Source organism: Danio rerio, chromosome 12 (genome assembly GCF_049306965.1).
Source record: "Danio rerio strain Tuebingen ecotype United States chromosome 12, GRCz12tu, whole genome shotgun sequence".
Classification (NCBI taxonomy): domain Eukaryota; kingdom Metazoa; phylum Chordata; class Actinopteri; order Cypriniformes; family Danionidae; genus Danio; species Danio rerio.
Genome location: NC_133187.1, coordinates 36,712,056 through 36,727,758, shown reverse-complemented (window position 1 = coordinate 36,727,758; position 15,703 = coordinate 36,712,056). Strand labels below are relative to the sequence as shown.

General features: G+C 35.5%; 1 protein-coding gene across 10 annotated transcripts in view; it reads right to left on the bottom strand.

The window, feature by feature from the left end:
* slc38a10 (solute carrier family 38 member 10) overlaps window positions 1-15,703 on the bottom strand; it is a 59,375-nt gene that overhangs the window by 4,025 nt on the left and 39,647 nt on the right. For 6 of the 10 annotated variants that reach the window (XM_073918678.1, XM_073918674.1, XM_073918675.1 and 3 more), the window contains 4 exons: window positions 8,453-8,626; window positions 7,936-8,370; window positions 4,821-4,916; window positions 371-583 (listed from right to left, as the gene is read on the bottom strand). In XM_073918678.1, the coding sequence (XP_073774779.1) occupies window positions 371-583; window positions 4,821-4,916; window positions 7,936-8,370; window positions 8,453-8,626 (918 nt within the window). Of the gene's footprint in view, window positions 1-370; window positions 584-2,542; window positions 2,564-4,820; window positions 4,917-7,935; window positions 8,371-8,452; window positions 8,627-15,703 lie in introns of all 10 variants that reach the window. The other 4 variants (XM_073918672.1, XM_073918676.1, XM_017358553.4 and 1 more) reach the window with 1 other exon arrangement.

The window sequence follows — 15,703 nt, the reverse complement described above, 5'->3', positions numbered from 1 at the left end:
TGACTGAACTTATTGGTTTGGAGTCACAGTTCATTTTCAGGTTCATTTTTTAAACCATGTGTATGCTTTCGCTTTCGCTTTCACTATGACAATAAATGTCATGCAAAATGATATTCAAACTTGCATATGTAGCATTTAACAATTAATAAAGTAGATAATCAGCACCTAAGTTGATCATTGTTATAGTAGTTTACACTGTTGTTCAGCTGTGATGTTGCAGAAATAGAAACAGTTTTTAAAATAGATACAATTCAATTAATTTCACTTACTGCTGTCTAGTTGGTTAGGACAAAAACTTCTTTTGACAAGGAAAAGATTCCTTTTATTGCGTGTTGCATTTTGTGTAGTTAGGACATGGTGTTAGACTCACCTGCTGCTGGTGCCTTTGGCTCAGCTTCTCCTTCCTTTACTTGAGGGACCACATCATTCACAGGCAAGTGTTTTTCCTCCTGGTCCAAGTGGTGGATCTCCTTGTGCTGCTCCTCAATCACTGCCAAGAGCTTTTCCTGTTGGTCCAGAAGCCTTTTTTGCTGCTCCTGCTGCTCCTTAATTACCTGCAGCAGCATATGGTCCAACTGACCCTCTGAGGATCGGCCAAGCAAAAAGGTGAAAAAAATAAATAAAATAAAGAATGATCCAACATGCATGGGAATACATGGTTAGTTTTTTTAATCTTATATGAATATATTCAGGATCATGAGAGTAGCGTACATTAACTGTTTTCAAATAAAACAGAAAAACTCATCTTTAGATTTTCTTTAAAAATGTTAATTTATAATCTGCAATTATAATGATGTAGTTGACCACTATTTGCTAGACATTGTTCAGAAATAGGATTTCTAGCACATTTTTAAGATTTTTGAAATGGCTCATATGATGTTTCCATCTAGTTAGTAGCATTAATATGTATATGTAGATGCTACACTCGCCAGTTAGCACATCCACCATCTTGGAACAGTCAATACAGCAACAAAACAGCAAAAGAATTTTCCCTAGATGTCAAAACACTGCAGAGCTTCTGGTTGTAATTTATTGTGTTAACTAATGTTGCCGTTATAGTCTTTCTAGTGTTCATTCATTCATTTTCCTTCAGCTTAGTCCCTTATTTATCAGGAGTTGCACAGTGGGATATTTTAGCATATGTTTTACACAGTGGATGCCTTTCAAGCCGCAACCCATAATAATATTAATAATAATTTTAATAATAGCAATAATAACTCCTTACAATTTTCTTTCTGCACACTCAAAGCGCTTTACACATTAGGGGGAATCTCCTCATCCACCATTATTGTGCAGCATCCACATGGATGACACAAAGGCAGCCATATTGCGCCAGACAGCACACCACACACCAGCTGATTGGTGGAGAGGAGACAGAGTGGTGACATGGGGATGGTTAGGAGACCATGCAAGACAGAGGCCAGAGGGCAACTTGGCCAGGATGCCAGGGTTAAACCTCTACTCTTTTTTTTGAAGGACATCCAGTGATTTTCAACGACCACAGAGAGTCAAGACCTCGGTTTAACATCTTATCCGAAAGACGGCACTCACTGAGCAGTATAGAGTCCGCTTCTCTATACTGGGGCGTTAGGACCCACACAGACAGCAGGTTGAGCACCCCCTGCTGGTCTTACTAACACCCCTTCTGGCAGCAAGCTAGCTTTCCCATGCGGTCTCCCGTTCAGGTACTGACGGGGCGCAGCCCTGCTCAACTTGAGAGTTGCAGAGAGCTAGCTGCCGGCTACTGGGAAACACCCATACACTCTCACATGCAGCCATACACTATGGCCAATTTAGTTAATTCAATTCACCACCCTGAGGAAACCCAAATGAACACGAAGAGAACATGCAAACTCTACAAAGAAATGCCAACTGATAAAGCTGGGACTCTCAACCAGCGACGTTCTTACTATGAGACAACAATGCTAACCACTAAGCCACCGTCCCACCTATCTAGTGTTGTATTGCATTAGTTTTTCTGTTGAATACATACTTCATGCATAACTACAGTAAAGAATGCAATGTCAATTGCTTTCTAGTGTTTACAGACCAGCTCTGACTGTTCCAATATGGTGGATGGTTTAAGTATAGTGGCCTACATACACAGCCCATAATGGGGCATCTGCATATACACATCTATGGTTAGTAAGACATGGCTCAGTTGCTATGCGACAGTTATGTTGCTTTGTGTGATTTTTAGTGCACTACTTTGCATGTACTAGACAGCTGATAGAGCATTTCTATGTAGTTTGTAGGTCGTGCTAGTTCCCTAACAACATCAATATGAAATTCTACTAAAGAAATCACTTTCATCATCAAACCAAAGTCAGATTGGGGATCTCAATGATTAGAAGATCTAGCACACACACCATCTATGAACTAGTTCAACAATATATAAACACAGATAACATACTAATGGTTATTTGGACCAATATGGACTAATGTTTAACAGCAATATTTAATGTGAATGACTGTTAAAATAACTGCAGATGACAATCTGAGTGGAGTGAGAACAGCAGACATAAGACACGTCATCTCGTACCTGCAACAATCTTTTTAATCACTGTAGGAGGCAGGAGTCCGTGGCACAACAGAATGGCGGAGGAAGATAAGAAATTGAGAAACAAAAGAGAAAAAGACAGCAGAAAGAGTGCAGAGTGCCTTAATAAAAACAAGCCACGTGAAAGAGACAAGAGATTTCTGATTTGATGCGTTGTTGAAGTATTTCTGAGCGTAGCAATGCAATGTGACATTTCAGGGGTCGGCCGGAGAAAACAGAGCAAATAATTTACCAAAAAAATAAACCATTATTTAAACAGAAAAGGCAAGTAGTACAGTGCAAAAGACAGCTTTATATGTGTGATAAGCTTTTTAAAGTGTAGCTATAACTGCAAAATAAATACTTTTTTAATAAATCTAATAAGTCTTTTTTAAAAATACCAAATGCACAATATAAACTAATTACATTTATATACGGGTAAAATACTAATTTTGGTGTCAGAATCAGTTTAAACTTGCAAATGTGATGTTAGATTTATAGAAAGCATATTAAATGTTTTAGTATTTCAAACAACTTTATGTAAAATGTCAAAAGGGTAAAATAATATCTCATTGTCATTCAGATATATTCATATCAAAAATATTAAACATACTTTTTGACCTGTGCTTAATAAAATACACAAGTCATAACTAAACATGATACATGACTAAATATTTCGCACCAAAAAAATAAACCTATGAGTATTGACAAAGTAAAAATACAAATTACAAGTAGTAATCACAAGTTATTATTAAAATTGCAATCAAATAGTTTTAAACAGGTTGCATTCTAATACATGGGGGTTTCTATGTTTTTATGCATAAACTTATCTTCAACCCACATATAATTAAGAATATTGTGTCATTATAAATCTAAAGCGAAAAAAGGATGAAGAGGGAGAAATCTTTCCTCTTCCCAACAAGAAACAAAGGAGAAACTCTTCAGCCAGCAGTGATGAAAGAGAACAAAACCATGCAAAAAAATAAATAAAAATAAAGTAGTGCTGGGCAAAAATTAATTGCAATTAATCGCATCCAAACTAAAAGTTTGTTTTGACATAATGTAAGTGCGTGTAATGTGTATATTTCTTATGCTTATATGACACATATGCATGCACATATTTGAGAAAATGTTATTTATAATTAGATATAATATATATATATGATACAAATTATATATAAATTTAAATATCAATGTCGCCTATCCAAGTTTTAGGAACAACAAATAATAGTTTGACTTCTAGTTGATCATTTGGTATCAGACTTGGCTTATATGAAAGGCAAAGACCTCTAGATTACACTTATTTTACCCAATTAAAATATGATCATGCCTTGATTTTTAATGATTTAATTAGGACAGTAAGGCCTGACTTTGCTTGGACAAAAGTCTTGTCACATAACAGAAATAATGTATAGAAAAATAATTAATATTGTGTTTGACTCCCATGAGTTTGGAGGACTGCATCCATACATCTCTGCAATGACTCAAATAACTAAATAAAGTCTGGAATGAAGTCTAAATTCTGGAATGCCAAAGAAAGCGTTCTTGCAGGACTCCCAGAGTTTATCAAGATTCTTTGGATTCATCTTCAATGCCTCCTCCTTCATCTTACCCTAGAAATGCTCAATAACGTTCATGTCTGGTGACTGGGCTGTTCAATCCTGGAGCACCCTGACCTTTTTTGCTTTTAAGAACTTTGATGTGGAGGCTGAAGTATGAGAAGGAGTGCTATCCTGCTGAAGAGTTTGCCCTCTCCTGTGGTTTGTAATGTAATGGGGAGCACAAATGTCTTGATACCTCAGGCTGTCGATGTTGCCATCCACTCTGTAGATCTCTTGCACATACCTATACTGAATGTAACCCCAAACCATGATTTTTTCCTTTACTAAACTTGATTGTGTTCTGAAAGAATCTTGGGTCCATGCAGGTTCCAATAGGTCTTCTGCAGTATTTGTGATGCTTGGGATGAGTTCAACAGATGATTCACTGGAATAATCTATCTTCTGCCACTATTGCAAACGATCAACTAGAAGTAAAGTTATTATTTGTTGCTCTTGCAATTAGGATCAATGAAAATTCTTTTGTCAGGTACTGTATGTAACACATATATTATGTTAAAATACTTTTCTTTTAAATGCAATTAATCGTTATTAATCTTTCCCCAGCACAAAAAAAAATTAAAAGTTAAGATTGCACCTGCCTAAACATCCATTTAAATCCACCAACCTACATTTCAAGCCACACTTCCTACAGCACTGAACAATGTTCTGTCAGCCCTTACCTTCCATCTTGTCTCCATCTCCATCTTTCTCCGCTCCTCCATCTTTCCCATCTGGAACCTTCTCGTCCTTGTGCTCCTCCACAATCTTCTCCTTCGCTGCAGGAAGAACAGTCAACAAATGAACACATCATTAGAGTGGAAAAGGTCATATGCTTGGATCTTATGATGCGCCATGTCATGTCAACAGAATATGAATAAAAACAAAAAGGTCAGAGATGTTGTTTACCAGCTACTAAGAGTTCATCACTCATGTACGATGTATCTAGATGAAGAGTTCAGATGTAAAATCCTCTAAATGCCGTCTGAAATGTTCGTCTAAAGTGAGCATTATTATCAGGCTTCTGTGTGTAGGTTCAGTAATATCACTTTTACGGCAAACAATATGTCCTTTTCATGGCCTTTAAAGTAAAATAACTCAACATAAACAAGCGAGGCTGAGTGAAATGTTCATTTTCGATGAAGATGCTTTCACACTTAGTTCGATTGCCTAGTCTGAATCCAAGCTTAATTGTCCCCCCTTGCCACCACTCCGGATGGTCAGTGTTCACAATGTTTTTCAGACTCACCCTGGTATGCTTGCATCATCAAGCTGCTGTTGTGTGTATAGCTGTTGCTAGGTGACAGACGGCCACAAAAGCCGAGGCGCCAAAATGGAAAGACATGATCATTACAGTTGTTCTGCTTTACGGAGTCTTTTGGTTTAGGTAACATACAGAGAGCGACTTGTGTCTATCTACCGCAATAATAGTGAAAATGTTCAGAACATAACGCAATGTCTGCAAAAGACGTTTTTGAAGGAGGAAAGCAAACATTATCACTGTGTTTGAACTGGGTCAGTCCTGCTTGTTGCCAAGGTAATGTTAAGCCTCGGTCAGATCACACAAATTTGTCACGATTTCGCCACGATTTCCACAACATGGGGAATTTGTAAAAACAAATGGTCGTCGTGACACAAGATTCAATCGTTTCTTCTTGTGTAAAGTGGCATAGTTTACGACAGCCGATAAAGTCTGGCATGTATGAAAGTCTAGCATGTTTATTTTTTTTTCCTTTTAATTTTTACCTTTTCTAAAATATTAAGGTGTTTTAAGCAATTTTATCTGACAGACTGGCACAAATATGCAGACATCTTCATTCTCACGAGTTTCTGAGTTCTCTCATCCTTCCAACAGAGTTTGTTCTTCCGAGGTAATCTGGGAACATGTTCAGTGCGGCGAATACATGCAAAAACATTTCCTGCTTATTCAAATTTGTCATTAATAGTGAAAACAGTTTAATATAGACTATTTCAATGTGGCGATAACATTGGCCCAAAAACATTTCCTGCTTCTTGTCAAACTAATTCCTAAATGTAACAAGAGGCAACTCAATCATAATTTTAAGTTAAAATAGCTGTCATAACACTATTTATCAACATGAGGAACTTTTAGGATTCTCGGCAGCTATGAAAATTAAAAATGCACAAGAGGAAATACTTTTGGACCATTATTATTGTTTACATCCCTCAACATGGTCTATAGGCTTCTCTGAAACTGTGAACATTTCACTTTAATTTTATTTAGGCTAGACTATTATTTTATTTAACAAACCAATACAATCTCACGGCAATTCATGTTTTGGCACATATAGCAGACTTGTTTGGAAACGCATCACCTCAAATGTACGATATTCTTGTTTCAAGAGTTCACACTTGGATAATGCTTGGCTATTTTAGCAGGTTTGGCATGCTGTCCCGGTAGAGAACCTTGAGCTCGGAGATAGATGAGCCCAAGGCTCCCACCTGGTCAATAAGCTTAAGGAGGGATACAAGATCAGGTGGTTCTCGATAGACCGCCAACAAGAATAGACCGCCGACAGCGCCGGTTTAAATTTGGAATGATGCGATTGGCTAGTTAGTGATTAGTGATAGGATTGACTACAGCTGATCCCTATCACGTGCTCCTCTCAAAATTAGTTTGTGAAACTTCACTTATACATAACTGACCAATAAAAGAAACATTCAAATTAAGATAAAAATGATAGCAAACAAAATTAGCCTCAAAAAGATATTTTTTAAGAAAAATATACAAGTTATATTTTTGTTTGTGCCCCTCCACTACTCATCTATATGGGTGCTTGAATTGTTTCGCTCTGTGGAAAATAAGGATTTAATGAATGCTTCACTAGTGATTGTATCACAAATCTCAGTTATATATTTGCAAAATTTTTAATGTGTCAATATTTTAAAGATTATGTCTTGAGCATCTGATTTTTCCTAGCTTCTGCTAATGTGCATTTTCTTCGTCTCACTCGCGACAAGTTCAAGTGAGGGAGAAGCCCATAGCAGAAAAATATACATTTATATTTCAAAGAAAATATCTTAATATTAAAAAAGAATCATAAGTTTGATCCCATCCATGTCGCAAGGAAAGCTCTTAATTAATATAGTATAGTTTTCCCCAAGCATCAGTGTTTATTAAGAAATTGAAATAAGATTGAAAAAAAAAAAAACACTGGGCTGTGTAAAACATATGCTGGATAAGTTGAAGGTTCATTCCACTGTGGCGACCGCTGATTAATAAAGGGACTACGCCGAAAAGAAAATAAATAAAAAAAAAACAGAAATTAAGAAATATTGTTATAGCAACACTTGTGATTGCTTTGGGAAATAACGCTCGTCGTTGATGTCACAGTATGACTTATCGTAAAGGAACATGTGGTATTTGTTACCCACGAAAAAAAGTCAAGATTTTATCAGGAAAAAAATTATAATAATAATAAACCTGATAGTGTATTTCGTAAACGACAATAAAAATTGTGTGATCTGACCAGGGCTTTAGGTGGTACACAGACACACACACAGACAAATGAAGGTTATAAAAACTAAAGTTTGTTGTACGGTTGTTGTACGGATTGTATTCATATTGTATTCACAGACAATCTCTTTCAGGCAGATTTGGCTACAGTTCACTAGTGTGCACCTGAGTTCAGAAGACAGCGGTCACACTAGCTAAATGTACCCGACTCTAAAATCAAACGAACCCATGTGCAGACCATGTGAAAGCACCCTTAGAGGCTTTTGCATCTAAACTCTTCAGATGTTTATTGTCTCTTAATTGCTACCAAGTTCACTCACGTTTCTCTTCCTGGGGTTCAGGGGCTTTCTCAATTTCCTCTGGTTTCTTCTGTCCGTCGGCTTCATTCTCACCATGCTGTTGTTTCACTTCAGGCAGGTTTTCTGGTTCTTTATGGACCCCCAATGGCTGCTTCGGATCTTCTGGGTTTTCCACTTTGTTAGCCTTGTCAACAGCCCTTTTCTCTACGTCATCTTGTTCTTTCTGCTCCTCCTCTTTTACAGCATCGGACCCCACTTCTTGTGCTTGCCCCGCCCCCTGCTCAGCAAGAAACTCCTCCTCCTCTCTGGCAGGTAACTTCTTCTCTTCCTCCACAATGGCGGGTTGTTTCTTTTCATCCTCCAACTCCTCTTGGTTTTTGATCTCATCAATCTGAACTCCATCATGAGGGATGGGCGGTTCATGGCGGTGCGCTTCACCTTCCGGGACGGCTACACCTGTACAACAAAATCCAGATGACTGTAACCGCTCGCAGGTTCTCGTGTATCACAAAGTTGCAGTGCTAAATGAAGGCATTACCTGCTTCAGGGCGGTCCAGCTGAACCTCTTCCTCTTTTTTCTTTTGCTCAACCACGTCCACAGGTACTTTAATTTGAGGGGGCTCGTCTGCTTTCTTCTCTGCTGGCTGTTCAACCTCAATCGGAGGCCTATCTGGCTTCTCTCCTGGATCAGGTTCCACTCTATTCTCTTGCACTAGAAAGACAGACAATCTAGATGTGTCATATTGTACAAAAAAAAAAAATAATTATGTCAAGTTTCTATGCAGGGGGAAAGATGTGTCAAAATTATCCCATACCCATGGTTCTCAGGCTTCATGTGGTTTTTTAATAATAGTGTCAATGTTTCTTTTTTTTTTGCTCTTTAATTAGTTTTTGCCTGAGGCTTGTCACATGTAATTTGCAGCATTAAGTCACTCTGACGAATACCCAACTTTGGGTGCAGAAAACCAACCAAAATCAAGCTAAATTAAAAACAACGCTGCAAAAGGTTTTAATTACGGCGATGTGATCTCATCATTTAAAACTGAAATTAAAAGTGAACATCAATTTGTATTCACAACTCATTTTAGTTTGAGCTTTCATGATGTAAAATTCCTAAGTGAAACAAATTTTTTTTTCACATTGGAAATTGAATGCATTGTTAAAAATGGGCATTTGTCCACCAGAATTGACCACAAAATGTAATTGCATCTCTGCACTACAAAGTTTGGATGCCCAAACTCACCGGCCACTTTAATAGGTACACCTGTCCAACTGCTTGTTAACACAAATTTCTAATCAGCCAATCACATGGCACCCAATCAATGCATTTAGGCATGCAGACATGGTCAAGACAATCTGCTGCAGTTCAAACCGAGCATCATAATGGGGAAGAATGTGGCTCTGCTGATCTACTGGGATTTTCATGCACAACCATCTCTAGGGTTAACAGAGAATGGTCAGAAAAAGAGAAAATATCCAGTGAGCACCAGTTCAGTGGGCGCAAATGCCTTGTTGATGCCAGAGGTTAGACGAGAATGGCACTTGGACCCATTAGTACCGACTGAGCATCGTATATATTTATATATATATATATATATATATATATATATATATATATATATATATATATATATTTTTTTTTTTTTTTTAAACTATTTCTCAGTAATCATAGATAATGAATTTGGGTGCATTTAAAGAAAACATTTATATTTATTAAAATAAGACTCTACCTCATTTTTAATAGAAAGAAAATATTATGTTAGATTATTATGATATTATGTTAGATTAGTTCCAGTTTTGGGTTTATTTATATATATATATATTTATATTATTTATATATATATATATATATATATATATATATATATATATATATATATATATATATATATATATATACATATACATATATATATATATATATATATATATATATATATATATATATATATATATATATATATATATATATATATATAAATAAAATAAATATATATATAAATAAACCCAAAACTGGAACTAATCTAACATAATATCTTAATAATCTAACATAATATATATATATATATATATATATATATATATATATATATATATATATATATATATATATATATATAAATATTTATTTATATATATATATATATATATATATATAATATTTATATATATATATATATATATATATATATATATATATATATATATATATATATATATATATATATATGAGCAATATCACACGAGTAGTGCGATATGGCTGTATATCGGCACTGGTGGGAGGCGTGCGTTGGCACGAGGCCGCAGGCCAATTTATACAACAGTTTGACAGCATAATTGTGTATATAAAAACTTAATCAAACATGGAGAGTCTCAAAAACCCTTTTTGGAACTACTTTCCTCCGCATTGGATTCAAATCATAAGCTGACAGTTGAGCGTGCATCTTTTAAACTTTAGATCTGTAGTGTCTGCTTGTTGCTGGCTGTATGTGGGTGGAGTAATACACAAAGGGTAAAGAGGCTGTACGGGTGCTGATATTACTGAAATATCACGGCTATCAGCCAATCAGATTCGAGAACCAGACAGATCTGTTGTATAAATACACACACACACACACACACACACACACACACTATTTACACACACACACACACACACACACACACACACACACACACACACACACACTAATATCTTATTGTACATTGTTTAAAATATATTATTTAATTAAAAAAGGGAGATTTGTGTGGGGTGTACTCATATATGCTATGCACAAAACGTTACTCTTAAACTTACAGCCATATTAATTTCAATCTAAATAATGGTAAGAGGCCTAAAACTTGAGTGCAGTAGAGTTGTCTTTGAAAAAAAACATCAGAAGTGTCACACAAATACCAGTAGAGGGCAGCAGAGCATGAGAGACCGCCAGGATATGAGCCGAACTTTAGAGGAGATTTCTAATAAGAGAAAGAGATGGATGCAGAGTGCTTTCCATATAACCTTGCCACTCGTCCTGTGCAAAACAGCCTTTGAATATTTACAACGTCCACACCTTCCTTTAACCTGAGCCTGTATAGTGAACTACCATAACAGATAATCTACTGCACGACAGCATTATGCATACGCAGAAAGGAGTTACACATTGCAAATGAGAAAGAACAGCAGTCTTGATAAACATGATCTATGAGAGCGAGAGCAAGAGAAGAAAAGAAAGTGCACACAGTAAAAAGGGGTGGGCAAAAAAGGTGGTCACTGAAATTAAATCAGTACTGGGTTTTGAGATTGTTCGTAGCTTCGGTACTATATGTATTTAGGAAGGTTTTAACCTCCAATCGTGAAAATAACTGTAAGAATGATAAATAACCTGTATGTAACCTGTCTACTCAGTTCTAAGAGATATGTTATAAGAAATAAAAATAAAATTTACAAAACAGAGGGTGATATATTTCTCTGCAATAAAAACTTAAATAAAAAAAAAATAAATTAAAAGGGGGTAAGCTGCATGTCGCTACAGTCCAATTTATATATATTTTTATTCTTATATTATATTTATAGGATGCTATACAATAAGATGTGTGTGTATATATACATATTAAGTCAGAATTATTAGCCTCCCTGAATTATTAGACAGCTTGTTTATTTTTTCCCCAATTTCTGTTTATTGGAGAAAAGATTTTTTTCACACCACAGTCCTTATGTTTTAATAAAAGTAAGATAAATGGGATTGCCTTTGCAACGCTTTTGGCTAGAAGGTTAATATTGCTCGAAGGAAAAATTTCCTCCAACCTTTAAGCCAGTGGTGCCCCAAACTTTTAAGTATAAAGGGCCAAAAACCTAATATCATGAGCCATGGGCCGAAGGTAAATATACCAAACTATATTACATTAAAGTTGCCATGGGTAATCTCCTAATTTATTTAATAATATTTTAAAAGAAAAAAGAAAATAAACATTACTAATCAAATTAACTAATGCAGTGTAACTTTTTAAATGATAACCCATTGCAATACATACATAACAGTGGAGTTTAATGCTGAATACACTAGTCAAGCAGAATCTGCCTTTGTCCTAATTTGCTCACAAAAGTCTCTGCACTGTCCTCTATCCATCAGGTGTGTACAGTTAAACTAAATCTGATTAATTTACAATTTTTAATTGAAACATTTTATTTAAAATAATTAGCCTTTAAAAATAAAACAAACAAATAAACAAATAAAAGATTACATTAAGTTTGAAAAGACAAACTTTTCTGAGATGGGATGGTGGGCAATTGAAAGGTTATACTCATGCCTTAGTTTGGGCATCTCTGCTTTAAGCAATGGCTCATTGAACTTCTACACCATCTGACCTTATAAAAGTTCTGATGTACAGTAAGAGGTTGTACTGATATGTTTTTTCTCACTTGGCTACCTGTTTTAGACCACATAAAGAAGATGGACCCATCAGTTATTTTAGAATAGTAGAAACTTTCCTTGTTTTTTTTTTTTTCCTTTTCAATCCTTTTATAAAAGAGTAAAATATGTTTTACTTAATATTTTCAGTTATTTGTATTTTATGTTAATATTATTCATATATTTTTATAGAGCCTAAATTTATATGTGTGCCATGGGCGTTGTTTGTTTGTTGTGTAAAAAAAAAAAAGCTATTTGTATGCATGTTTCATAAATAACATGTTCAATAAAAACACTTTTAAGATAAAAAAAAAGTTTTACCGTTTAATAGAAATTGGGGACAAAAAAAATACAGGGGGGTTCAAATTAAACTGTATATAAAAAAATAAATAAATAAGAAGTGGGAGGGCTACAAATCCCTACAATCTTTAAAAGCAAGGTATGCATCTGCGATATTCTACATCTGCAAACGCACACCTCCACATGCCCGCGGGCCCCATGTTCCAGTCACTCGCGCACCGAGCCCCGCGTCTGCACACATCTGCCCTCACCAGCACGCCGTAAACAGGAAACAGGTGTGGAAGTGGGTGTCCGTTCGGTGATAAATGCCACTGTCAGTCAGCAGGAGGGAGTGAGAGGGAGAGGAAGGAGGAGTGGCAGAACACAAAACTAGAGGTAATGGTGGATGAAGTTGGTGGGACATTGGTCTTTTACGAGCCTCAATCCTGTATCGGCCTGTGTTGGAGGGAACGCTGACGTTTCTGCATCTGCCCCAGATTTTGGACTCCCATCTCCCTCCCCCTGACCGGAGCCATAACGGGAAAACGCCACCGGCCGTGTCACTGCTGCTCTGGGACAGCGACCGCTCAGGTTTGAAGGGCGTCATTCAGGTCACAGATTCAAAGAGACGCCTGCCACCGGAGCTCATGCTTTCATTATAACTAGCTTTTCTTTCTTTTTTTAATAAACTTTATTTATTTAACGAGTGAATCGCGTTTGTTGTATACAAACGTGCCATTTCTGCTTTTCTTTTTTCTTGAATCACTTTTATGAACATAAATGAACATTTAACCCCCCATATAACATATGAATGAGTGAACAGGCAAAAATCAATTGAAAAAAATGCACCTCTTTAATGATTATATTGACCATATAAAGTATCGCTCTACTGACATTTAATTTTTATCTTTTTTTGCTTAATTTATCCTTTTCTCTTTTCTAATCTTGATTTGTATATATTAATTACTACTATTATTATTTATCTTTTCACTCACTTTGCAAAGTGTCTAGATGTATTTATATATACTAATTTTTATGATTGTTTCTCTTTTCATTTATGCATTTATTTATATTATCATTGTCGTTATTATTAATATTATTACTATTATTGTTATTATTGTAGTTGTTGTTGTTACCATGTCTCTACAATAGGGTTGGGTAACGTTTGGGGTTATTTCGATACTAGTGCTAAATCAATACTTTTAAACGGTACCTGTGACAAAACAGTGTCTGAATCGATACTTTTGAGCTACAAAATTATGGTGTAAGTCTCTTTTATTTTTTTAACATCATTTATTCAACCAAAAAAAAAAAAAAGTAATCTTTTTAATTGAACAATATAATAAAAATTTAAAGTATACAGTTAAAGTCAGAATTATTAGCCCCCTCACCCTCTCCTTTGATTTTTTTTCTATTTCAAATATTTCTCTAATTATGTTTAACAGAGCAAAGACATGTATGTCTGATAATGTTTTCTTCAGTTTTTAATTAAAAAAAAACATTTTAAGGTCAAAATTGCTGGCCCCTTAAAGCTATATTTTTCGACTGCCTACAGAACAAACCATCATTATACAATGACTTGCCTAATTACCCTAACTTGCCTGGTTAACCTAATTAACCTAGTTAAGCCTTTAAATGTCACTTTAAGCTGTATAGAAGTGTCTTGAAAAATATCTAGTCAAATATTATTTACTGTCATCATGGCAAAGATAAAATAAATCAGTTATTAGAAATGAGTTATTAAAACTATTATGTTTGGAAATGTGTTTAAAAAAATCTTCTCTTCGTTAATAAGAAAGTGGGGAAAAATAAACAGGGGGCTAATAATTCTGAGTTCAACTGTACATCAATTCATAATTTATATAGTTATATAAGATTATTATATTATTTATATAAGATTTGTATTATGCAAATAACATTACATTATCTTACTACTAACCTGGTAAAAGGCTTTCAGCAAAATCAGGGAACACCTTTTTTCTAGGGTTGAGGGTTTACATGGACATCAGTAATCAAATTATTTGCTTCAATCTGAATAAGACAATAATATGATAAGATGTTTACATGATAAGATGTTTACATGAGCTGCTTTTTGAATGTTCTATTCATGATCCCGTTTTACATGTTAGAATACACTGATTAACGTCATTGCGTCAATGTGCTATCCACGTTTCCTCCGGAGTTTCATGTATTTTTGGGTGTTTCATTATTAATTTTTCAACTTTACCTGCAGTTCGGCAGTTTCTCTTTTTATTTAGGAACATATTGTTCATGCCCCATGACAAACTGAGGTATTGGATGAGAATATGAAGTAAGGACTGGTGGAAGAGTGTTGTTTTAATGGAGTTTGATACCGCACGCCGAACGGAAAGAAAAAACCTCTACATTTCCAGACGCAGGTGTCTGTGGCGTTTTAAGGTAATCAAAAACCACTGTTTACATGTTTACGCTGTAGACTCTTAAGCAGAGTATTGTCTTAATCATATTAAAATCGGAGAATTGGTGTCCTTGTAAACGTACTTTGTGAAAGTGCCAGATGATGTTGCAAGCTGTCGAAGACATTCCTTACATTCCTCTGCTTTTAAGTTGATTCCATGAGCCTTCAAATGTTTCATAAGATTGACGTGCATCCCCTTACACGCAATTTTTGTAAAGCATCTGCTTCACGTAGTTTGTAAAAACCTTGCTTGTAAAATATAGCCATACTTTAGAATTCTTAGTTTAAGCAAATTTGCAGAACGCAATCATGTGTCTTGATGAATATGAAGGGAGTCGCTCATCGAATGCGCTGTACTGCGCGCGCTACCAATGTGCATGCATTCCCTAATCAACAAGAACAATCGCCTAACATCAGTATCCGTATCCCTCAAAGGTGTTTAAAACTAAATGTTTAGAGATGGTGTGACACAACACGTACCTATGTGTGCCTTTGAAGCTCCCCTTAATGCTTTTTACATCCTTCTCGCAGCACCAAGGGTACTGAAATTAGGCACTGAAATTCATATACTGATTCGGTCTGGTGCATTCCGGTTACATTGGTTACCGGTGCCATTGTGGTACCCACTCTACTCTCCAAACATCTGTATTTTCAGACTGAAGTAACTGACAACTTGGAAAAT